Below are 25,338 nucleotides of genomic sequence, written 5' to 3' on the forward strand. Positions count from 1 at the left end.
CTGGTGGGGCGAGAGTGGAGAGGCGGGGGGGCGGGGCGGGGGGGGGGGGAGGGGGGGGGAAGAGAAACAAATCACAGTGATACTATGTGAGAATAAGGTTTAGTTTAGCATCCTTTCTTAAGACAACTCAAAGAAGTGTTGTGTGTGATTTCTGCAATAACAACCCAGTTGTTTTTGCATGTACTATTCCAGAGCACAAATCCACTCATGCCGGAAAGTATTTTAAGGACAAAATATTGGAATATGCTCCCCAGCTACTTTTTCCACCAACACCCCCTACCCATTACCAACCACCTTATTCAATCCCTCTCCCCTTCCATGATTACGTCTTCAGGTGCTATGTTTTGCAACATCGGCAATCGTGACTCGCCTACTTGCACGGTTTTTGATAATGGCCAACATCTTGGTATTGTTCTCAAATCTTGTACCTGTTCTGCTTCTTAAACTGTCAGTGTATTTCTTCCTTTTCTTTCCCTCGTGCTCTGCTGCCCTCAGTTTTACCAGTCACTACCAGGTGTTCTAGTTTCTCTCTTCTAAGTACGAGTCCAAAGAATAGCTAAGTTGCCAAAATAAAGACCATCCAATCAGTTGTTTCTGCTGCATCAACCATAACTTGCAGTTATACAGCACCTCTAACATAATAGACCATCTCAAAACACTTCACAGGATGTTACTGAACAAAATTTGACACGGAATTACAAAAAAAAAAATCAGAGCAGGTGACAGCTGAAAAGGAGGAGAGAATGATGGGGAGACAAAAAGGGTAAGGGAGGGAATTCCAGAGATTAGGATCTCAAAGGCACAGCCACCAATAGAGGTGAAATTAAAATTGGAGATATTCAAGAGGCAAGAACTGGAGGGACAGAGATATAGAATCCTATAGAATGGTTACAGCACAGTGTTACAGACCCCAGAAATGGAAAAGGGAAAAAAAAACTTACCTTTTAAAAAGTGAAGGTCAGGCCTTCGGAATTGGGAGCAACAGTTCCTAATGGGCCTCAGTGGTTTCTGCGCATGTGCAAGCCAGAGAATTAGCACACACACACAATTTGTTGGAATTCACATTTCCAAGCCAGTAAAAGAGCCTGTGCACGTGCACAGTTGGCTCTTTTTCTGCTTTATTTTTAAAAAGGGAGCTCTGCACCTGCACAGGAGAAAAAAAAACCAAAAAAGTGTAACTGAGTAAAAAAATTAGATGACTCAGAAGAAAAGCGTCATTACATAGAGAGACACAGAAGAAACTGGACACAAGAGTGGGAGCTGCAGAAAGCAGATTTCCCAAAAGAAAATAAGAAAGTCCCACAAAACCAGGGAGCGTGACAGAAGCAGGTCCCATGAAGACAGCGAAGTCAAGGAAAAGAACAGGAATCGGAAACAGCTCCTGCTCAGCAAAGTTAAAATAAGGACCAGAGGAAAAGGCTCCGAACTAAAGAGAGAAAGCTGTGGGGAGCAGAATTAAGGCAAAGTGGGCTTGCGAGAAGTCAGAAGAGCTGAGGAGATAGCCAAAGGTGGGTGACTCCTTACTATGGGATTGTGAAGCAGTGGTGTTCTGTTGGCACGGCTGAGTATCTGAGAGAGTGTGTGGAAGGCGAAGCTTGAATGCACTTGGCGATCCAGGGGAGAGGGACATCGGAAGGAAAGATCAAAACCCTGGAGGTGGGTCCTTGTGGAAGACATCAGAGATAAAGCGTCAATTGGGAGAAGATTCCAAGGCGAGCTCTTCAAGAGTGGGGATTGGAAACCCTCGTGAGAAATACAGTTTTCGTGAGACCAGTTGGCTCAATGTGACAAGCGGCTGGAGAGTTGATGAGAGATCCATAGCATCTGCTTTGGGTGGCATCTGTCACTTGATCTTGGAGTGGTGCGCCCAACCATAGGTCGCCTATTGGTTTACATGGGTTGCATACTTAATGTGAACATCAGGGGATAAGATAGATTTTATAACTTGTACTATCCTTATAAAACTGTATATATCTGTAAAGGTATGGCTGAGAGTGAAGGAGTAGTATAATGTAGCTCATCTTTTCTGGTTTAATAAATGTTTTATACTTTTGTTAAAAGTTCATCAGCAGACTCCTGTGACTCTGTTCAGCAGCTGCCCTCCATGTTTCTAAACAAAAAAAAAGCTAGGAGCTATCAAGCCAGGTTCTACCCAGGAATCTGACTTGTCCAGTAATAACATTAGCTGGGATCATAACAGAAGATAACCATTCAGCCTGTATTGTCCATGCCAGCTGTCTGCCAGAACAGCTCACCCAATCCCACTCCCCTTTTCCTTGTAGCCCTGAAATTTTTAAATGACTCAATTCTCAGGCAATGTTTTCCAGATCCTAGCTACTCGCTGCATAAAGGTTTCTCCTCATGTAGCTGTTGTTTCTTTTGACAATCACTTTAAATCAATGTTCTCTGGTTCTCGAAGCTTCCACAAACAAAGCTTCTCCTTTTCTAATCCGTCCAGGTATCTTTGAGATTTTGAACACCTCTATAAAATCTGGTCTTAATTTTTTTCTTTTTCAAGGAGAACAGCCCTAGCTTCTACAGTCAATCCATGCAACAGAAGTTTCTCATCCCTGGAAATCTTCTTGTCCGAATCTAATCTGCACCCTCTCTAAAAACTTTATATCCTTGCTGAATGTGGTACCCAGAAATGGATACAATCTTCCAGCCGATGCCAAACCAGAGTTTTATACAGGTTCACCACAAATGCCTTACTTTAGTAATCTATGCCCCTATTTATAATTCCCAGCATCCCATGTGCTTTATTAACCACTTTCTCAACCTGCCCTGCCACCTTCATTGATTTGTGCATATATACCTCTGCTCCCGCACCCTTTATTTTATAGTGCCTCCCTTTAGACCTGCACCCTTTATTTTATAGTGCCTCTCCTTGTTCTTCCTACCAAAAGGAATCACTTCACACTTCTTTGCATTAAATTTCATCTGCCACTTGCCCACTCATTCCACCAGCCCATGTCCTGTTGAGGTTTATCACTATCCTCCTCAGTTCATAATACTTCCAAGTTTTGTATCATTTTCATATTTTGAAATCGTGCCTGGTATACCAAAGTCTAGGTTATTAATATATATCAGGAAAAGCAGCCTGTTGTGGGGCTGCAAGATTACAGAGATAGGGAGAGGTGAGGCTGTGGAGGGATTTGAAAATAAAGGACAAGAATTTTAAAGTTAGGTGTTGCTTAACCAAGGAAGCAATATAGGTCAGCGAGCACAGTGGTGATGAGTGTGAGGGGGACATGGGCAGCAGAATTTTGGAAGACCTCAAGTTTACCTTTATCTTGTCTGCCAAGTTAGGACATGGGCAGCAGAATTTTGGAAGACCTCAAATTTACCTTTATCTTGTCTGCCAAGACAAACCACAGATCTGATTTCTGTCACCTTAGAAGCTCTCCCAACCCCACAAGGGTGCAACTTTGGACCCTTCCTCTTTTGCAAGGTTCACTGGCAAAATCCTTCAGGGAAGAAATCAGCTTGCACTTGTATACTGATGACATTCAGCTCGGCCGCTTGATAACTTCATTGCCTCTGTGCAGCCTGACAACTTCTCTCATGTATCCAATTTTGCATAATTTGGAGACCAGACTTAAAAGGCTCATTCGACTGATACCGTGGGGAGGGGAGGGGGCGTGGTGGAGGAAAGAGGAGCTGGTTTATCTTACGAGGAAAGGTTGGACAGGCTTGGCCTACATCCACTCGAGTTCAGAAGAATGAGAGGTGATCTTACTGAGACATAGGAGATTCTGAGGGGACTTGACAGGGTGGATACTGAGAGGGTGTTTCCCCTTGTAGCGGAGGCTAGGAGTAGGGGACACACACTTAAAATAAGGGGCTTCCTATTTAAAATGGAGAGGAGGAGAAATTTTTTCTGAGGGTCAGGAGTCTTTGGAACTCTCTTCCCCACAGCGGTAGAGGCAGGGTATTGGAGATTTTTAAGGCTGAGGTAGATAGATTCTTTACTAACAAGGGAGTCAAAGATTACCGGGGGTAGGCAGAAATGTGGAGTTGATGCCACAATCAGATCAGCCACGATCTTACTGAATGGCAGAGCAGGTTCAAGGGGCAAAATAGCCTCTTCTTGCTCCTAATTTGTATATTTGCATGCTCATACAAGTCAGAATTTCCCCTAGAAAGAACAAATTCATGCTCTTTTGCCACCATCACAAACTTTGTGAGCTCGCTGATTCCATCGCCCACCCTGGCCACAATTTCAGGCTGAAAAAGAATAATTACGGCTTTATTTGATCCAAACTGAACTTCTGACCCCATGTCGTCTTCATCACAATGACAACTTACTTCCACCTCAAACACCGTCTGCATCTGTCCCTACCACAGCCATCTGCCAATGAAACCCTCGCCCATGTCTTTGTCACCTCGATGCTCAATTTCTGTAATGCTATTCTAGCAGCCACCCGTCATAACCCAGTTCATTCAAAGCTGCTATCCATATCCTATCCCAGGTAAGTCCCACTCACGCATCTCTCTTATCCAAGAAAAGAGGGAAAGAGAAAGCAGGAAACTATAGGCCAGTTAGCCTAACATCTGTCATTGGGAAAATGCTGGAATCCATTATTAAGGTAGAAGTAACAGAACATTTAGAAAATCGTAATACAATCAAGAAGGGTTAACAGAGGTTTGTGAAAGGCAAATCATGTTTGACAAACTTCTTAGAATTAAGGATGTAACAGGCAGGGTGGATAATGGGGAACCAGTAGATAAGGTGCCACATAAAAGGTTATTCTACAAGATAACAGCTTATGGCTTTGGAGGTAATATATTAACATGGGCCTCATTTTTTAAAACTTATATCTATGTTAATGACTTGGATGAAGGGATAGTGATTGTAGCTAAATTTGCTGACGATACAAAGATGGGTAGGAAAGCAGATTGAAAGGTGGACACAAAGTCTACAAGGGGATATAGATAAAAGCGAGTGAGCAAAAGTTTGGCAGATGTGAAAAAACATGAAGTTGTCCACTTTGGTGGAAAGTATAGAAAAACATATTACTTAAATAGAGACACACTACAGAATGCTACAGTATGGAGGGATCTGGGTGTCCTTGTACATGGATCACAAAAAGTTAGCATGCAGGAAGGCAAATGGAATGCTGGTCTTGATTGCGGTTGGTTGGTTGGGGGAGGTGGGGGGTGGGGTGCAGATGGAGTGTAAAGGTAGGGAAGTCTTACTACAAACTGGTGAGACCACACCTAGAGTACTGCATTCAATTTTGGTCTCCTTATTTAAGGAGGGATATTACTTGCATTGGCGGCAGTTCAGAAAAGGTTCACTGAAGGAGTTATCTTATGAGGAAGGTTCAGCAGGTTAGGCCTATACTCATTGGAGTTCAGAAGAACGAGGCATATTCTTATTGAAACATAAGGTTCTAAGGAGGCTTGACAGGATGTTTCCCCTTGTGGGGAACCCAGAAGTAGAATAAGGGGTCTTCCATTTAAGATGGAGGAGGAATTGCTTCTCACAAACGGTCATTAATCTTTGCAATTCTCTTCCTCAGATTGCTGGGTCATTAATATATTCAAGGCTGGGTTAAACAGGTTTTTAAGTCAAGGGTTACAGGGAGTCAAGGGTTACAGGGAGCAGGAAAGAAAGTGGAGCTGAGGCCACGATCAGATCAGGCATGATCTATTGAATGGCAGAGCAGGCTCGATAGGCCAAATGGCCTACTCCTATGTGTTACGATATATGTGCTTTCTGTCCTATATTGGCTGCCAGTCAGTCATTGCTTGCAATCCAAGCCCTCATAATTGTCTGTTTAAATCCCTACATGGTTTGGCCCCTCCCTGTTATAACTTCCTAAGCTATATAAATTCCCCCTGGGACAGGCAGTCAACAGCACCTAGAGGAGAGTGTGAGAGGAGGACCCTGAGCCAGGCAGTCAGCAGCAGCGAGAGGACCACCCTGGGACAGGCAGTCAGCAGTACCTAGAGGATCTAATCCATCTAGAGGATCAAGCATCTCGTCTATACTCAGGTAGGAGTAAGGGTAAAATAAAAGCAAGGGTGCATATTCTATTTAGTTAAGAAATGTCTGGGGAGCTCAGTCCTGTAATTTGCACATCCTGCGTTATGTGGGAAATCCTAGACGCTCTTGGCGGTCTGTGTGACCACGTGTGCAGGAGGTGACTCTGACTGGAGCAACTCGAGCTCCCGGACGTGGAGCTTGAGCAGCAGCTGGGGGCGCTATGGTGCATTCACGAGGCTGAGAGGTTCGTAGATAGCATGTTTCAGGATGTGGTCACCCCGCAGCTTAAGGAAGTGCAAGCAGAGAGGGAATGGGGACCAGGCAGATAGTGAGGAAATCCCAAGTGCACCTCGCTCACAAACCGTTTTTCGGCCTCAGAAAATTATGAGAGTGATGGTTCCTCTGTGGAGGCCAACCAGAGCCGAGGCCATGGCACTGTGGGTGGTCCAGCTGCTCAGGGGGTGTTGTGGGGGTGGGGGGGGGACCAATGAGGTAGGAAAAAGAGAAATGAGGCCCTGCAAGCAGACTTTAGGTAGGAAATTGAAAAGCAGGACTTCAAAAGGTAGTAATCTCCGGATTACCCCCAGAGCCACGCAGTAGTGAGTATAGGAACAGGAGGATAGAGCAGGTGAATGCATGGCTGGAGAGATGGCGCAGAAGAGATGGTGCTGGAGAGAGGGCTTTAGATTCCTGGGGCATTAGGACAGTTTCTGGGGGAGGTGAGACCTGTACAAGTTGGACGGGTTACATCTGAACATGAACGGGACCAACATCCTCGTGGGGAGGTTTGCTAATGCTGTTGGGGCGGATTTAAACTAAATTGGCAAGGATCCTGAAAAGTAGTTCAGAGGGGAGAAAAGTTGAGACGGAAGTTAGAAGTTAAAATGCTTGTGAGTGAGTCTGGAAGGCAGAGGAAACAGGCTAGATAAAAAAGGAGTGAGTTTAGTAAGGCTAAATGGAATATATTTTAATGCAAAGAGCTTGAAGAATAAGACAGACGAGCAGAGGACACAGGTAGGCACGTGGGAGTATGATATCATAACTATGACCGAGACTTGGCTAAAAGGGCAGGATTGGCAACTCAACATTCCTGGTTATAGGGCAATCAGACGAGATAGAGAGGGGGACAGAAGTGGTCGCAATATTGATCAAGGAATCAGTTATAGCAGTGAGGAGGCTTGATATCTTGGAAGGATCATCAAACGAAGCCATATGGGTAGAAGTGAAAAACACAAAAGGAACAAACTGTTGGGTGTGTACTATAGGCCCCCAAACAGTCAGGGAGAGATAGAGGATAAATGTGTAATCAAATTTCAGAAAAGTCTAAGAATAATAAGGCAGTAATAGTAGGGGATTTTAACTACCTAAATATTAACTGGGATAGTTTTAGTGTGCAAGTTAGGGAGGGAGCAAAATTCTTAAGTTGGATCCAGGAGAACTTTTTTAGCCAGTACATAGAAAGCCCACAAGGGAGGGGGCAGTTCCGGACCTAATATTTGGAAATGAGCCCAGGCCGGTGGAAAGGCATATCAGTAGGGGAGAATTTTGGGGATAGTGACCATAACTCAATTATATTTAGGATAGTTATGGAAAGAGTAAGGTTGGGCCGGGAATAAAAGTTCTAAACTGGGGAAAAACTCATTTTACTAAGATGAGATACGATTTGGTATCTGGGAGCAGCTACTTGAGATAAAGCTGTGTCAGAGCAGTGGGAGGCATTCAAGGAGGAAATAGCGAGAGTACAGGGCAAATATGTTCCTGTAAAGACAAAGGGGGGGACCAAGTCCTGAGAATCCTGGATGTCAAGGGACATAAAAGGTTAGGATTAAGCACAAGAGGGAAGCTTATGGCAGATATTGAGCGCTCAACACGGCAGAGTCCCTGGAGGAGTAGAAAAAGTGCAGGGGGCAACTTAAAAAGGAAATTTGGAAAGCTAAGAGAGTGCATGAGAAAGCATTGGTGGGTAGAATAAAGGAAAACCCAAAGGGGTTTTTTAAGTATATAAAGAGCAAGAGAATAACTAGGGAAAGAGCAGAGCCAATTAGGGACCACAGATATAATCGGTGTGTGAACTCTGAAGACGTGGGTACAGTCCTCAATTAATACATTGCGTTGGTCTTCTCAATGGAAAAGGACAACGCAGGTATAAACATTAGGGTGGAGGATTGTGAAATATTAGTGGAAATAAAGAGAGAGGGAGGAGGTACTAGCGGGTTCAGCGGCCATAAAAGTGGATAAATCCGCAGGCCCAGATGAGATGTATCCAGGCTGCTGAGAGAGGCAAGGGAAGAGATATCAGGGGCCCTGATGGTAATTTTCAAATCCTCTCTAGCCACAGGTGAGGTGCCAGAGGACTGCTAACATTGTCCCATTATTAAAAAAGGAAGGGATAGACCATGGAATTACAGGCCAGTCAGTCTAACCTCAGTGGTGGGGAAGCTACTAGAAAGAATTCTAAGGGACAAAATATATCTGCACTTGGAGAGACACGGATTAATCAGGGATAGGCAGTATGGATTTGTTAAAGCAAGGTCGTGTTTGACAAATTTGATCAAATTTTTTGAGGTGGTAACCAGGGGTGTGGTTGAGGGTAATGCACTTGATGTGATCTACATGGACTTATGCAAGGCTTTTGATAAGGTCGCTCATGGCAGACTGGTCAAGAAAGTAAGAGCCCATGGGATCCAAGGCAAAGTGGCACATTGGATTCAAAATTGACAGAGGCATGAAGCAAAGGGTGACAGTAAAGGGATGCTTCTGTGACTGGAAGTCTGCTTTCAGTGGGGTTCCGCAGGGCTCGGTGCTGGAGCCCTTGCTGTTTGTGGTGTACATAAATGATGTTGACTTAAAAGTAGGGGGTATGATCGAGTAGTTCGCGGATGACACGAAAATTGGTAGGGTGGTAAATAGTGAGGAGGATAGCTGTAAATTGGAGGAGGGTATCATGGGTTGTCAGGGGGGCAGAGCAGTGGCAAATGGAATTCAACCCGGAAAAGTGTGAGGTAATACACTTGGGGAGGGCTAACAAGGCAAGGGATTACACTATGAATGGTAGGACACTGGAAAGTACTGAAGATCAGAAGGACCTTGGTGTGCATATCCACAGATTCCTGAGGGTAGCAGGGCAGGCAGATAAGGCGGTTAAGAAGGCATATGGGATACTATAAAGGCAAGACCAGGAAGGTTATGCTGGAACTGTATAAAATGCTGGTTAGGCCACAACTGGAGTATGGAATGCAGTTCTGGTCACCACATTATAGGGAGGATGTGATTGCACTGGAGAGGGTGCAGGGGAGATTTACCAGGATGCTGCCTGGGCTGGAGGGTCTGAGCTACGAGCAAAGATTGGATAGGCTGGGATTGTTTCCCTTGGAGAAGCGAAGGTTGAGGGGGGACCTGATAGGGGTGTATAAGATTATGGGGGGCATAGATAGGGTAGATAGGAAGGCACTTTTTCCAATAGTAGAGGGGTCAATATCCAGGGGCATAAGAGGTAGAAGGCTAAGAGGAGAATTAGGAGAATTTTTTTTTTCACCCAGACAGTGGTGGGAGTCTGAAACTCACTGCCTGAAAGGGTAGTTGAGTCAGAAACTCTCGTAACATTTAAGTAGTATTTAGATATTCATTGTGTTGCCATAGCCTCCAGGGCCAAGGGCCAAGCGCTAGAAAATGGGATTAGTGTAGTCAGAGCTTTGTTGACCAGCGCAGACACGATGGGCCAAATGGCCTCCTTCTGTGCTGTAAACGTCTGAGTCTTTGAGACACTGGCTTCTTGTACAATCACTGCACCTCACCTCATTGTTGGCGGCTGTGTCTTTGGCAACTAAGCCCCAAACTCTGAAATTCCCTCCCTTAAACTCCTGCACACCTCTACTCCCCTCTATTCTTTTCAGACTCTTCAAAAAGATTTTGATCCCCCAACCCCACTGCCACCACCCACAATATCTCCAACTTTAGTTCTCCATTTATTTTTTTCTTTACATCTCTGGTGTTTATGCCACTGCTAAATTAAGTTGTTTTATTCAAAGACTGACAAAAGAACATAAAAAGAAACTGTACACAACCCAAGGCCCCAAAAATACATCTATCATCATTTCAAGCAAGTGTAAACATGCCTCAAATAAAGCTTCTACCTGCCACTTATCTCAATTACAATTTTGAAACCCATTCTGACTTTAATCCATGGAGATATTATTTACACACAAAACATGTAAACAAAATATATGCACACACACAATTCTATGATAAAATGAACAGCAGATTAAAGTGGAAACCCAGTCAAAGCAGCAAATTATACCCGAAGAGATAAAGAAAAAATAGTTACTTTTGAAGCCATTACAGAGTCAATACTCTATCAACAAAACCACTAGTACAAAGGAAATTTTAAAAATAGTGTACAATAGTTTGAAAAGATTGTTGTTTACATCCTAAATTAATTCTCATCAAAATATCTTCTTCAAAGTAAACGCATTATTCCATGTTTTCCTGCATTTTTTTTAAACTAATGCCAGAGTACATATTTACAATACATCTCATATTTTGTCCACACCGCCAAGAGAGATAAAATTAGAATGCCAAAAAGTGCATAGAAATTATTGCCTGATTGAGGTGGGATTACCGGTATAAGTTTATTCAATAACCCTTTAAATGAAACAAAATTCCTACTTCAGCCTTTAAATCTGCAAGAAAAACATTGTTAATCCAATATAAAATGGTTTCTTAGCTGAAAAATGCTTAGGAATGTACTAAAAGAAGCAGACCTTTCAGTTCGTTGAGCTTGATACACTAGGTAATGGCATATGGGTACCTCAACTTTGTTTACCTGCCTTTGCTCCACATACCTCAATGCTCTTCCCAAAATCTATCAATCTGTTTTGAAAAATTGTATACGAAGGTATAATGAAAAACATCAAACTGCGTCTATTCCCTGGCTAGTGTGATGAAGAAAGCAAAATCGAGACAGGTTGACTGTCAGTATTCAGGTTGAAGAGTCTATCCTCATACTGTAACAGGATTTCTTAGTTGGTTTACTTCTACAAAAGGTTTGAAAACCAGCTGCAAATTTATTTTTAGAAGTGTTATGACCACAGCCGATGTTAATTGCTGCGCAAACAAAATCCCAGAGGTAAACCTGGCTTACCAGCCACACCCTTTTTTTTGTATTCCAAAAACGAGAAAGGGGCCGACTGGTCTCAGCAGTTAGAAATCCAGCAACACCTTGGGGATTTTAAAAATTAAAAGTTTTATTAAAAGAAAACTTAATCACACAAGATTACAGATACACTGTTATACTTAAGTCTTACAAAACATTAAAGGCTCTCTACTTGGTCAGACCCACAAGTAAACATCTTCCAGGCAACACTCCCTTATGGAGGTTTCATTTTAAAAATCCAGTGATATTACCCAAGGCAAACTGCTGTAGTTTCAATAAAGGCATACCACAATACCTGTAACTCTCCTCCACTCTGCTGTGAAAACCCAAACTTCAGAATAAAACTGCTTTTTGCAGCCCAAGACTTTTCTGTCTCGAATGGATGGGCGATTCAAACTGCATCCTCTCTCAGCCACAGCCCCAGCTGCTACATCTCACACCTCTAGCCCAACAGCTCAAACATCTACAGCACCCCCGTAAGTTCTCCACAGTAACTCTAAAATACTTTTTCCCTTTCATCTCAGATTCCATTGTTTTCACACCTCTTTGAAATTCAAATCCTTCCAAATGTAAGATCTTTCATGTTTCCATCTTGTCTTTGCTTTCAGGTCAAAAAAATATAGTATCCCCACTTCTATTCACCTATGGAACTCCTGCAAGATGCAAACATGTTTCTTGGCAACTCTGATTCCCGTTTGATATTCAAGCAAACTCTCAACTTATCTAAAAATGCAAATGTTAGATCCTACCTGCTTACTTGTACCTCAAACCTAACACCTCTATCCTTTTCATGTTTTAAACCCCCCCTCCTCCCAGACAACCTGTCTCCTATTAATCTCTGCCCAGCTTGATTAAATCACCCCCACACAACACACACAGCCTTTTCACAGAACACAATATTCCCCAAAAATATTTTTTAAAACATCCATTTCTCGCAAAAGCTTTTTCATCAAGTTTTACATTCAAATGATTGTGAAGTCACCAGAGAGCATTTCTGTAACCATAGGTAACCTGGATGGGAAATTGGGATAACAACTTTGCATGGATTTCACAACTGAACTTCCCATGGAGCTTTCTGCTTTCCTCTAATGGTTTCAGAAAGATTGGTATCCTGGGAACACCCTCCCAGAGATATATACATGGTATTCTTTGTTTTTCTGATAGAACTTCAATCAAATATGTATCTCAGTTTCATCAGGCTCCTTCCGGGGATTATAATTAACTGGTTTCCAGCATCATGAAAGAACAGAGACTTCCAAAGAACAATCATTTCACTGGATTACTTTTACAATAAAGGCAACAGGTTAAAAAAAGGTTCCAATTAAGAAAGAAGCATTTTAACAGCTTCCAGATTCACGCAACAGTCAGTCATTCAGCTCATGTTACTGAACTGTTGTATATTGACCACACAGCATCATTTTCTAGTTAATTTTAACCCCCAGTATACTATATTAAAACAAAAACAAGACATTGTGCTAAAAATACTACCTTGCCACATTGTTCTTCACCCTCATTTAACTTCACCTTCAGATAGGTCTCTTGTGCACGATTTTGATGTCGCACTTGGGAGAACCATAATCACTTAATTTGACACAAGGGTGTGAACCGCCAAGCCTCCATTTCAAGTTTCTAAGCATTGTGGGCAACGTGGAAACCTGTCCAAAATCTGTGACACTCCTATGCCAGGCACATCTGGCAACCTGCTTTGGGTATGGTCTCATGCCCGGTGGTAAAAGCTGAGAGAAGTGCTGGCTGGCAATGTCTGTTGATAAAAATGGTCTCACACAGCCAACTTTGACTATAGTGACTATTAGGTTGCCCGATACCCAGCCATAACATTTTTGAACGTTGTGAAATTCACACTGCTAAACTACGGTATGGATAGGAGCTCCCTGCAACTTCTTTCCTGAGGAGGGAACACACAGATCTATCCCATGAAGAATCAGGTACTGCATGGAATCATTTTCATACCATCTTAACTACCAATGAGTAACCAAGAATACACTCCATGGATAAAATCACTTCAAATCTGCACTATACTATGAGGTTTTATCTCTTTGCTCCCTATCCCTCCATAATCCCTCATGTGGGATTAGGCAGCTTGATTTCCTCCAATACCGCTAGGCCAGGGGTTTCCACACAGCGAGACGGAGCCCCCACTGGGATTGTTGGCCGATCATTTGGGGTCGTGAGTTCAGAGGCAGCAAAAGCGATTGTCAAGCCGAAACTCTGGCCAGGATGTGAATTCTTCCCCCCTGCAGTGGCTGGTCAATGGGACAGCTTTTTACTATCAATTGGTTGTTCTTTGTGTCCTGATTGGCTGTTGAGTCAGCACTCCGATTGGCTAATTGGGGACTTCTTTGGACATGCTCATAAATGGAGGAGGTACTTTGAATATGCGCTGCAGCAAATGGCAAGACAGTCCTGGGATCAGCACCAAGCCCACTGTATGCATGTGCACAATTCTTAGCTCCAGTTTTTAAAACTATTGTGGACAAAACAGTTTGCCCCAGTCTACCTGTGCTCTCATTCTGGAATCACGCCAATTTAAGCATTAAAACGGAGTCACAGTGGGAAAAATTTGGGAAGCACTCATTAGGCTTCCACTAATCACGCTCTCCTGAACAGTGAAGTGGCATATGAGTTTTGATCTAAAGCTTGCTGCTGCTTTTTAAGCCTTTACCAATGGTTGGAACCAAAATAACAGGTCACTGTCCTACCTCAGCCTCCACAGCTCTGATTAAATGACTGAAGTCTATGACTCGCACCACAACATTAGAAATTGCTGCGGCTAACTTCATAGCTAATACAGTTTGTGCTCCCTTTTCTAGCTCTGTCCTCTTTCCCCAAGAATCCAAATCATTCTCTATTAAAAGCTGATGGCACCGTTGGTGCAAAGTACTTTCATACCTGTCCAGTGACGATATTCCAAACAAATTCTGACCAGCAATACATCTACAAACCTCCAAATACGAGCAATTCCAACCTTCAGCTATTGGGTGATACTGCTAGATGTAACATTATAGATATGATGCAACCCATTCTGTTTCTCATCTCCTGTTTATTGTAATCAAATGTACCAAGTGTCACATCTTTTCCACATCTACAGTCACTTCACAACCAGCAACCTTGCATTTATTCCAGGATATTTTTAATCAAAACAGCACAAAGTATGATTTTTTTCAACTCTTTGCAAGGTATATTTTATTAAATCTTTACAAGAAGCTTTTTTAAAAAAAAATCCAATTTATTCAAGAGTCCAAGTATTTTTATTATTCTCAAGACAATTTGGAATCTTTATACTGGCCTCTCCTTTTCACCTCCCTTGTACATGCACTGAGACCTCCTTTCCTTGTGTCAGGTACAACACTTTCTCCAACTCCCACATTGCTGCCACACCACCATAAGCCAACCCTCACATTCCATCCCAATTTACCAAACGAAAGTTTTCCCCAAAAGTAGTGACAAAGCCAAGGCAACCCACTGCAGTTCAGCCAAACTCCTGAATCACTCCTAGAACTACTGATCTACGATGATCCTTCCCTCTTCCTCAGTGCTGTTAAGTGTCATTTAGCTATCTAGAACATGTCAAAAAAAATAGCTTAAATGCTTAAGTAAAGATAAAATTGTCTAGGTCAACGATTTACAATTTTACAGAAAAAAAGAGAACTAGTGGAATCCTTACACATACTGCAACAAAACCAGTTTCACTTAGATCAGTAAACTCAATTTTGCAAGAAACAGCATAACACCTTTTATATCATTAAACCATGCATCCTCCAACACACTATAAGGAATGCCACAGTAAATCTAATAATATATTAAAAATCAGGTTCTCACACTGACAGTTATTTTTTGCAGGTACAAAGCAATGCCGTGTTTCTCAACTAGAACAGCAACTTCCTATTCTGCAAAGTTCTTTGATCAACTAATGAAACTCTGAACAGCCTACAATCCTGTTCCTTCATTAGGCTTTGCAACCATAACAGGATATAGTTCCATGCTACCAGAAAATATAACATTCTGGATTACATGACCAAACAGTCTGTCTTCATGCAAGCAAACAAAATCGGAGATCACTAATACATTCAAATTAGTACATCAGCACCTCCAGGTACCACATTCCAGGCACTGCATTTGGAAATACAAAACAATTGTTAAAAAGTGTTAGGAGCTTCTGAAATGCAAACTGAACCTGATAAATGAGTACATTTCGATCTGCAAAGTTACCCAACCAAATAACTAATTGAACTCAGGCTGTATTTCCTTATTAGATTAAGACTGCCCGGTGTAAAAGGGATAGATCAGCAGAAACACAGCTTAAAATTACTTTAGCAGCAGAATATTGCATGATGTAATAGTCGCACCATTGTACGAAAATATGTCATTAGAGTTGCAAGGAGTTACACCAAGGATTCTGTTCTTTACTTCAAAGGCTGGGTGACCATGTCACCCACTTCAATTTTCAAACCAGTGTCGCTGGTTAGGCCAGCATTTACTGCCTATCCCTAACTGCCCGTCAGAAGCTGGCAGTGAGCTGCCTTCTTGAACCACTGCAGTCCCCGCGGTGTAGGTACATCCACAGTGCTGTTAGGGAGGGAGTTCCAGGATTTTGACAAGCGACAGTGAAGGAACGCCGATAAATTTCCAAGTCAGGGTGGTCTGTGACTTGCAGGGAAACTTGCAGGTGGTGGCGTTCCCCTGCATCTGCTGCCCTTGTCCTTCTAGGTGGTAGAGGTCCCGGGTTTAGAAGGAACCTTGGTGAGTTGCTGCAGTGCATTTGGTAGGTGGTACACACTGTTGACACTGTGCATTGGTGGTGGAGGGAATGAATATTTAAAGTAGTGGACGGGGTGCCAATCACATGGACTGCTTTGTTCTGGATGGTGTTGAGCTTCTTGAATGTTGTTGGAGCTACACCTCAACCAGCCAACTGGACAGTTCCATCACACTCCTGACTTGTGCCTTGTAGATGGTGGACAGGCTTTAGGGAATCAGGAGGTGAATTATTCTCTGCAGAATTCCCAGCCTCTGACCTGCTCTTGTAGCCACAGTATTTATATAGCTGGTCAAGTTCAGTTTCTGGTCAATGGTAACCCCTAGGATGTTGATAGTGGTGGGATTCAGTGATGGTAACGCTCAGATCTTGCTGCACATGGACACGGATTGCTTCAGTATCTGAGAAGTCGCAAATGGTGCAGTCATGAGCAAACATCCCACTTCTGACCATATGATGGATGGAAGGTTATTGATGGAGCAGCTGAAGATGGTTGGATCTAGGACAGCAATCTGAGGAACTCCTGCAGCGATGTCCCAGGACTGAGATGATTGACTTCCAACAACCACAACTATCTTCCTTTGTGCTAGGTATGACTCCAACCAGAGGAAAACCTTCCCCCCACCAATTCCCATTGACTCCCATTTTCCTAGGGCTCCTTGATGCCACACTCGGTCAAATGTGGCTTTGATATCAAAGATGGCAGTCACTCTCACCTCGAGTTCAGCTCTTTTGTCCATGTTTGAAGCAAGACTGCAATGAGGTCAGGAGCAGAGTGGTCCTGGCAGAACCCAAACTGAGTGTCAGTGAGCTGGTTATTGCTAAGTAAATGCCGTTTGATAGCACTGTCGATGACAATTTCCATTACTTTGCTGATGATCGAGGGTAGATTGATGGGTGGTAATCGTTTGGGTTGGATTTGTCCTGCTTTTTGTATACAGGACAGAACAGGGCCAATTTTCCACATTGCCAGATGATACCAATGTTGTAGCTGTACTAGAACAGCTTATCTAGGGGCACAATCTGGAACACAATCTTCAGTACTATTGCTAGAATGTTGTCAGGGCCAGTAGCCTTTGCAGTATCCAGCTGTTTCTTGATTTCACATGGAGTGAATTGAATTAGCTGAAGCTGGCATCTGTGATGCTGGGGACCTTAGCGGGAAACCAAGATGGATCATCCACTCGGCAACTGTGGCTGAAAATGTTTGCCAATGCTTCAGCCTTGTCTTTTGCACTGATGTGATGGACTCGCCCATCACTGAGAATGAGAACACTTGTGGAGCTTCCTCCTCCAGTTAGTTGTTTAATTGTTCACCATTCACGACTGGATTTGGCAGGGCTGCAGCATTTAGATCTGGCCTGTTGGTTGTGGGATCGCTTAGCTCTATTTATCGCTTAGCTCTATCTATCGCATGCTGCTTCTGCTGTTAGGCATGCAAGTAATCCTGTATTGTAGCTTCACCAGGTTGAAATCTTGGCCAGAATCTTCTGTTTGGCGTGTATGACGCACGGTGACATCGGGCGTGTGTCCTGATGTCACCACACGTCATTCCGATCTTCAGTTCGGTGGGCGTGCACCAGAGTTGGCTAACTGTCAAAGCCCTAAGGCCGTTAATAATCTAATTAATTAATTGTCAGGGCTGCCTGTCCAACCTTAAAGGTTGGCGGGCAGGCGAAGGGCCCAGGTGGCCTTCGCATTTTTCATGGAACCTCATCCACGGGCAGGATAAGGTTTCATGAAGGGTTTATTAATTCAATAAAATGTTTCAAGAAAATTCATAAACATGTCTCAGCTCATGTGACAATGTCACATGAGAGGACATGTCCGAATAATTATTTATTCTTTTTTTCAATTTTTGATAATGAAAGTAATCTCCCTGAGGCAGCTCTGTGCCTCAGGGAGATTTCTGAGCTCTTTCGCGCGCATCGCAACTCTCCCTCCCACCGCCTGCACAGGTAGCGCTGAGCTGGGCATCACGCTGGGCAGGCCTTAATTGGCCTGGCCACGTAAAACGGCTGCGCACACCCAACCGGCTGCCCGACAGGGAGAAAATACTCCCCCTTATTTTTAGGTATGCCTGGTGCTGCTCCTGGCATGCCTTCCTGCACTCTTCATTGAACTAGAGTTGATCCCAATGGCTTGATGGTAATGGTAGACTGGGGGATACGGCAGGCCATGAGGTTACACATTGTAGTTGCATAACATTCTGCTGCTGCTGGTGGCCCACAGTGCTTCATGGATGCCCAGTTTTGTTAGGGGTAATGCCACACTACATGATGGAGGGGATCTCTACATGAAGGCAGGAATTTGTCTCCACAAGGACTGCACAGTGATCACTATTACAAATATTGTCATGGACAGTTGCATTTGCGACAGGTAGATCAGCGAGGATGAGGACTTTCCCTCTTGTTTGTTCCCCACCACTTGCCGCAGATTCAGAATTGCAAAAAAAGGCCTGGGACACATTGAGTTTGATGCTGTAATTTCACCTCAGGCCAGGATTCAAATTCCATTGAAGCTTGACAAATACAGACCTTCCCTCATCAATATCAACTGGTCTTGTGGGGTTCACCTAAAACACAAAGAGCCCCCTAATTCGCAGCTAGGCTGTGAATATACTCCCAACAATTTTGGCAAAAAATAATGGTCTAACTACAAATTAATTTAGAAGCAATCAGGGTAACTGGTGTGAGAAATCCGAATGTCACACTGGTCCAGCAAGATGTACTGAACTTGGGGTAATGGCACATGTTTAACTTGTGAACTTAGCTATGCTTTGCCTATAGCTGAAGATGCTGGGTGTTGTCAAGATGTGTCAGTAAAAAAAATTCCATTCCTCAGCAGTAGAAGCACACAAAAATACAAATCAAAATTGCACAGAATGCAAACAATAAATCACACTGAAGAGCACATTCGCTCTCACAATGATTGTTGAAACTATCTCTCTTTACCATGACTGCTCAGAGCAAAGTTCAAATAAAGATGAAGAATCTCCTCTAATCATTCCAGGTATAACAATGCCAGATATCTTAAGCTTACCTTCAATTTTCCATAGGCAAGCTAGAGGTCCCAACTTGTAAAGGGAGATTTCAGGGACCAATTTTTGCAAATGCAACTATGAATTTGCCTCCCTACAAGACCCACAGTGGGCTGCAGAATCCACCAGCAAACCTTTAAACATGTTCCACATAGTTTACCCTTCAGGGATCCCCAAAGTGATTAGTTAGTGAACAGAAGCACATTTGTATCTCACTGAACATACTCCAGGCAGACCAGCTCTTATCCTTTCGTCCCTACCATATCAATAATGCAGAGCTCACCTCAACATTTGCAGCTTAAAACCATCATGAATACCCAAGATGAGCTAACTTCTTAGTGTCACACCATGGCATTCCACCTGTTAACAAGTTTGGCCTTGCTTAAACTGCTAGTATCAAATCAAGCACTACCTTCAAGACTCAATTATGCTACAAAAATTCAATGCAAAGTGCCCTTTCCATTAACCTGAGAATCTTAGACCCCTTTACTCAGAAATACACTGCGCACCACGTTCATCAATAATAAATTCTAAGTCTGCATGCCAGCAGTTTTCAAATGGGTGCAATTTTCAAGACTTAGTATCTGGTGAAATGGCAGGACTTGTAACAGGTCAGGACCCAGATTACTGCTGGAGTGTGCTTTGCCATGACTCTTTAACTGAACCATGTCAATAGCATCCCAATTCCAGGTTTCATGGCCACAGAGGGAAGGCAGGGTGACATGTCACATATGTTGAAGGAAGGATTTGTAATTAAAGGGACCCAGGCATGGGGCAGAAAGGCTCAGGTGGACATGGATTCCTGAGGTTGCAGCAGCCACATGAAGAGAGAGAATACCTGGAAAGGCTCTTCCTTAGGGGTTTCACTCCTATCTGGAGGCCTTGCTGTGTGATCTGAGGGACTGCAGTGAGGTAATTTTTCCAAGGACACGAGGAAGAGGCCAGTCTCTCAAATAACACAGGCATCCAGGGAAAAGGCCAAGGAAGTCAGCAGCAGGAGTCTCTCCAACTTGGGAGATGCACCAAGAGAATACAGGACCTCAAGAGGGAAGGAAAGGCGAGTGGCATAACCTTACAGGTGTAGACCCTGTGTTGGAGGGGGTCTGACCTCTTTGGAGCCAGATCTCTGTGTCCAGCCCCTCTGCCTTGTGACCCTTCTTCAGACCCTTCTTCTCCATCATGCGGACAAAAATGTAATCCTGAAATTGTCATCCCATTTCCAATTGTGTCTATTGTTAAACGTTTTTAAATACAAAGCTTTGTACAAAGTTTTAACAAATGATATTACAATAATTTTAGAATACATTAAACCACTAACTGAAGTAAACACCTTGCCAGATGACTGATATTTTTTTAAAAATTCTTAGAATGAGAATATTCCCAGCAAAAACAGAATTACCTGGAAAAACTCAGCAGGTCTGGCAGCATCGGTGGAGAAGAAAAGAGTTGACGTTTCGAGTCCACATGACCCTTCAACAGAACTGAGTGTAGTTAGGAGAGGGGTGAAATATAAGCTGGTTTAAGGTGGGGGGCAGGGGGAGAGAAGTTGAGGGTGGGGTGGTTGTAGGGACAAGCAAGCAGTGATAGGAGCAGATAATCAAAATATGTCACAGATAAAAGGATCAAAGAGGTGTTGAAGGTGGTGATATTATCTAAGAAAAGTGCTAATTAAGAATGGATGGCAGGACACTCAAGGTACAGCTCTAGTGGGGGTGGGGTGGAAAGACTGAAAACCCTTTTGTTTTTTTCAATAATTTATATAGATTTTTCTTTTCCCACCTATTTCCATTATTTTTAAATCTACAACTAATACCTTGTCAGTCTTTCCACCCCACCCCCACTAGAGCTGTACCTTGAGTGTCCTGCCATCCATTCTTAATTAGCACTTTTCTTACATAATATCACCACCTTCAACACCTCTTTGATCCTTTTGTCTGTGACATCTTTTGATTATCTGCTCCTATCACTGCTTGCTTGTCCCTACAACCACCCTACCCTCAACTTCTCTCCCCCCGCCCCCCACCTTAAACCAGCTTATATTTCACCCCTCTCCTAACTACACTCAGTTCTGTTGAAGGGTCATGTGGACTCGAAACGTCAACTCTTTTCTTCTCCACCGATGCTGCCAGACCTGCTGAGTTTTTCCAGGTAATTCTGTTTTTGTTTTGGATTTCCAGCATCCGCAGTAGTTTTTTTGTTTTTATATTCCCAGCAAGTCCAGTTGCACCTGTCTAGTTGCCCTGACAACTGAGTGGTTTACTGGTCCATCAGAGTGTAGTCAGAAATCAACTATCACGTGTAGGCCAGACTGAGCAAGAACGGCAGGTTTCCTTTCCAAGAGGACGAGTGAACCAATTTGTTTTTTATGAAAATCTAATAGCTTCAAAGTCAATGTTACAAATTGGCTTTTTATTTCCAGATTTCTCAAAATCTGAATTCAAATTCTCAAATTTGAACTCCCATTCTTTGGATTATTAGTCCAGGCCTCTGGATGACTAATCCAGTGACATATAATCAAGCAACTTTTAATGGAATATGGAAAGCACACTATTTCAGGTACTAACTCTGCTTCATATGTCCCCATACCACTAAGGCAACCTTGCTAAGTAGCACTCCTATTGATGATTATACAACACCATGCAGGTGCAACTGCAGTGCCTGCTCCCACTATTGCGAAGGGGTATTGGGATAAAAGGCAGAATTCCACATATGCTTGATTTCTACTTTTGAACATTCAACTGAATAACTTTTCTGTGATCGAAAAGCTAACAAGATAATCAGGGAACATACAGGCTTGAGGGTCATTTTTGTAGTTCAAAGAAACCTGCCCTGAAAGATCACTGGTGTCCAAAAGATGAGCTGATGCCAGATCCAATCTATAGACCTTACATTTCACCACATCACTCCAAGGCACATCTTACAATTTCACTGATGTACAAAATTACAATGATAGGGTTTTCTTGCAAACTTAAGAGCAAATTCAGTGGTATCACTTTTTACTACATTTATGATCAGTATGCCAACAAACACCTTAAAACTGCTCAACTTGCAGCATCAATTTAAGTGTTGAGAGTTTCAAGGGTGCTGGTTTATAGCAAGTCATCATTGTTGAGGCCACATGCTGACTATTTTAATTGCAGCTTGAGTCAGGGCAACAAAAAGTAGGTTTATTCAATACTGGTGACAGGGTTTAATCAAATGAACACCTTCAGTCAGATCCCTCAAAGCTGTAAAGAATAACACACATTATATGTTTCAGTGAAACTACAAATCAACACATCAGGTGTCAACAGTTGGGGTACTCTCATCTCCAAGTCAGAAGGTTGGGGGTTCAAGTCACACTCTAGGGACTTCTGCACAAAATGCCAACTATCTGCAGTACTGAGGGAGTTCTATTCAATCAGAGGTGCTATCTTTCAGGCAAGACGTGAATCCCAGAGCATCATTTGCCCTCTCCAGTGTACGTAAAAACTCCATAACAAAATTATTAAAGAGTCTCCCAAATATAATGGCCAATATTTATCCATCAATCAACACCTGGAAGTCGATTATCTGGTCAGAATCAAATTGCTGTTTGTAGGAGCTTAATACACGCAAATGGATTCCGTGTTTCATACATTTTAACAGTGACTGAGATCGGGTTTGCAGTGGTTTTGTTGGCGAGGATCACAGCTTGCCCGTATTTGTAGAGTAGGCTGAGGAAATTTCTGAGGGCAGCCAAATTTGAGGAGGTTACTCCATTAACTTTTGTGGTTGACAGAGTCAAAAGTCTCAAACTCTACCTGAGTGAAAACTGGGGTCAAACAAAGCTGTGTCATTGCACCAACTCTCTTCATTTTCCTCACTGCAATACTGCACCTCACCTCCAGCAAACTACCCACAGAAATGGAGATAATCTACAGGACAGATGGGAATCTGTTCAGCCTACAACAACTTCAATCCAAATCCAAAACCAAAACCACTCCAACATCAGTCATAGAGCTTCAGTATGCAGATGACGTTTTTGTGTGCTCATTCAAAAACTGTGCTTCAGGTCATTGTTGATTTCTTCTCCAAAGCATGAAAAAATGGCGTTTTCACTAAACGCCTGGAAAATTAAGGTTGTCTTCCAACCAGCTCTCACAGCAAAACACGTTCCCAAATTGATTAAGATCAATAGCAAGATCCTGGACCACTTTCCATACTTTGGGAGCCTCCTCTTGACAAAGACAAGCATAGGCAATTAAATTCATAATCGCCTTCGATGTGCCAGCTCAGCCTTTGGCCGACTGAGGAAAAGAGTATTTGAGTACCAGATCTCAAACCTGAGACTAAGGTCATGGTTTACCAGGCATCAGCGATCCAGGTTTTCCTAAATGCTTCTGAGACTTGGAAACCTATTGTAAGCACCTCAAAGCACTTGATAAGTATCACCTGTGGTGCCTGCGCAAGATCCTCCAAGTCTGTTGGCAAGAAAGGCAGTCCAATAACAGTGTCCTCTCTCAAGCCAACCTGTGCAGCATCAACGCCCCACTGGGCAGGGCATGTCATTCATATGCCTGACGGCAGGCTCCCGAAGCAACTGCTCTACTCAGAACTCTGTCACGGCAGGAGACTCTCAGGAGGGCAACAGAAATGCTTTACAGATATCCTCAAAGTCCTGAAGAGGTAAACATACCCACCAATTCATGGGAGACCCTGGCTAGTGAGTGAATATAATGGAGAAGTCTCATTCGGGAAGGCACTGAACACATTGAGAGACTTTGCCAGGAATGAGCAGGGGCGAAGTCAAGGCGTCAGAGGGAGCACACAAACCACCGAATAACCAATCTACCAAACCCTTCAAGCACCACCTGCCCACACGTGATAGAGTCTGTAGATCACACACTGGATTAATGGGCCATTTTCGAATCCATCGAACCGGGGATGATGAGCAAGTTATCCTGTATCCCGAGGGGCTACCCAAGACAACAGTGACTACACTTAAAACGTACTTTGATGGCTGTAAAGCGCTCTGGGGCGCCCTGATGTCGTGAAAGGGTGCTATATTAAATGCAAATCTTTCTTTCACACTGATCGTTAATACTGTTGTTGGCTCTTAGGTTCTGACCCAACCATTCGGGGCAGGTCGCTATGCTGGGCTTGGACCCGAGGCCCGGCTTCAGCGCAGTTTCCCTGTCAACATCTGCAAGCTTTAAAAAAAAATCCCGGTAATCGGTGTCTCCAATTTGGCTCGTTCACATCTGCGGCAGGTAGTCTGCCGGACGAGACGGTGCCACTCCTTACCTGTCCCCAAGATCACCACATCCAGCTCCTCCGGGAGAGCATCCGCCATCTTGACACACGACACGTGATCCCGAGCACGGAAATGACGACATCTTTTCTGCCCCGCACTGCTGTCAATCAAGGTAAGATCCGCCCCGCAGAGATACTACTGTCAATCAACTTGAAAACATCAAGATAAAAGCAAAAAACTGCGGATGCTGGAAATCCAAAACAAAAATAAAAATACCTGGAAAAACTCAGCAGGTCTGGCAGCATCTGCGGAGAGGAACACAGTTAACGTTTCGAGTCGTATGACTCTTCAACAGAACTGTTCTGTTGAAGAGTCATACGGACTCGAAACGTTAACCTGAAAACATCACTCTTCCCAGTAAATGCGTATCATAAGACAATAGCAAATTCACTTACAATCATTCTCGCAGCAAAACATTAAAATTCAATTCTGGTAAGTAGGTGGCATAAAGCAACAGTGCAACAACTTTCTATCTCTCCACAAATACAAATTCTACAGTAGATAAATGACATGTCAGCTGCAATGCGAAACCAGGAATCATGAAACAATAGATAATTTGCAGTTTGAAAGAAACATAGCTGTATTAATTATTTATTAGTAAGTATATCCACAGTGCAACAATGTGACCTCAGTTTATATTTCGCTAACAAACTTAATATAAGCTCAATAGCTGCTCCTTAAATTAGTTTGGAATCATTCTAAATTCCGAATGATACTTTTGATAATCCAACAAACTTCTGAATTACTTTTTTTGAGCAAAATAAACTGAATTTAATTGAGTTAGTCAATTGCGGCAAACATGCCGCTTTGCAATTCCGTCTCGTTATCGAGTTTATTAAAATAAATTAAAATAAGTTGTATGAAATATGAATAATTCGTTTGGAATAGGTTTCTCTCCAAGACTTGCCTTACACCTTCATAAACAATAATCTATCTAATTCTTATGATCCGTTCGTGCAAAATTTAAATTCGGAAAATCAATCCTTTTAATCAAAAACGTTTTCTTCGTGTGTCGGAAGTAGGAGCGAAATGCATTGGACTGAACATGTGAAAACCTCAGCTGTGCTTCAATTCAGTACATGATCAAGTTGTCCATGATTTA

At 43.0% G+C, this 25,338-nt stretch overlaps 1 protein-coding gene across 1 annotated transcript in view; it reads right to left on the reverse strand.

Moving 5' to 3' along the window:
• The window catches only part of chm (CHM Rab escort protein), a 141,978-nt gene extending 117,621 nt beyond the window's left edge, over positions 1 to 24,357 (reverse strand). Inside the window, exon 1 of the mRNA XM_078547217.1 lies at positions 24,227 to 24,357. Within this exon, the coding sequence (XP_078403343.1) occupies positions 24,227 to 24,275 (49 nt within the window). The 5' untranslated portion in view covers positions 24,276 to 24,357. The remainder of the gene's footprint in view (positions 1 to 24,226) is intronic.
• Between the last annotated feature and the right edge of the window lie 981 nt (positions 24,358 to 25,338).

This window comes from Cetorhinus maximus, chromosome 8 (assembly GCF_964194155.1).
Source record: "Cetorhinus maximus chromosome 8, sCetMax3.hap1.1, whole genome shotgun sequence".
NCBI classification, from domain to species: Eukaryota; Metazoa; Chordata; class Chondrichthyes; order Lamniformes; family Cetorhinidae; genus Cetorhinus; species Cetorhinus maximus.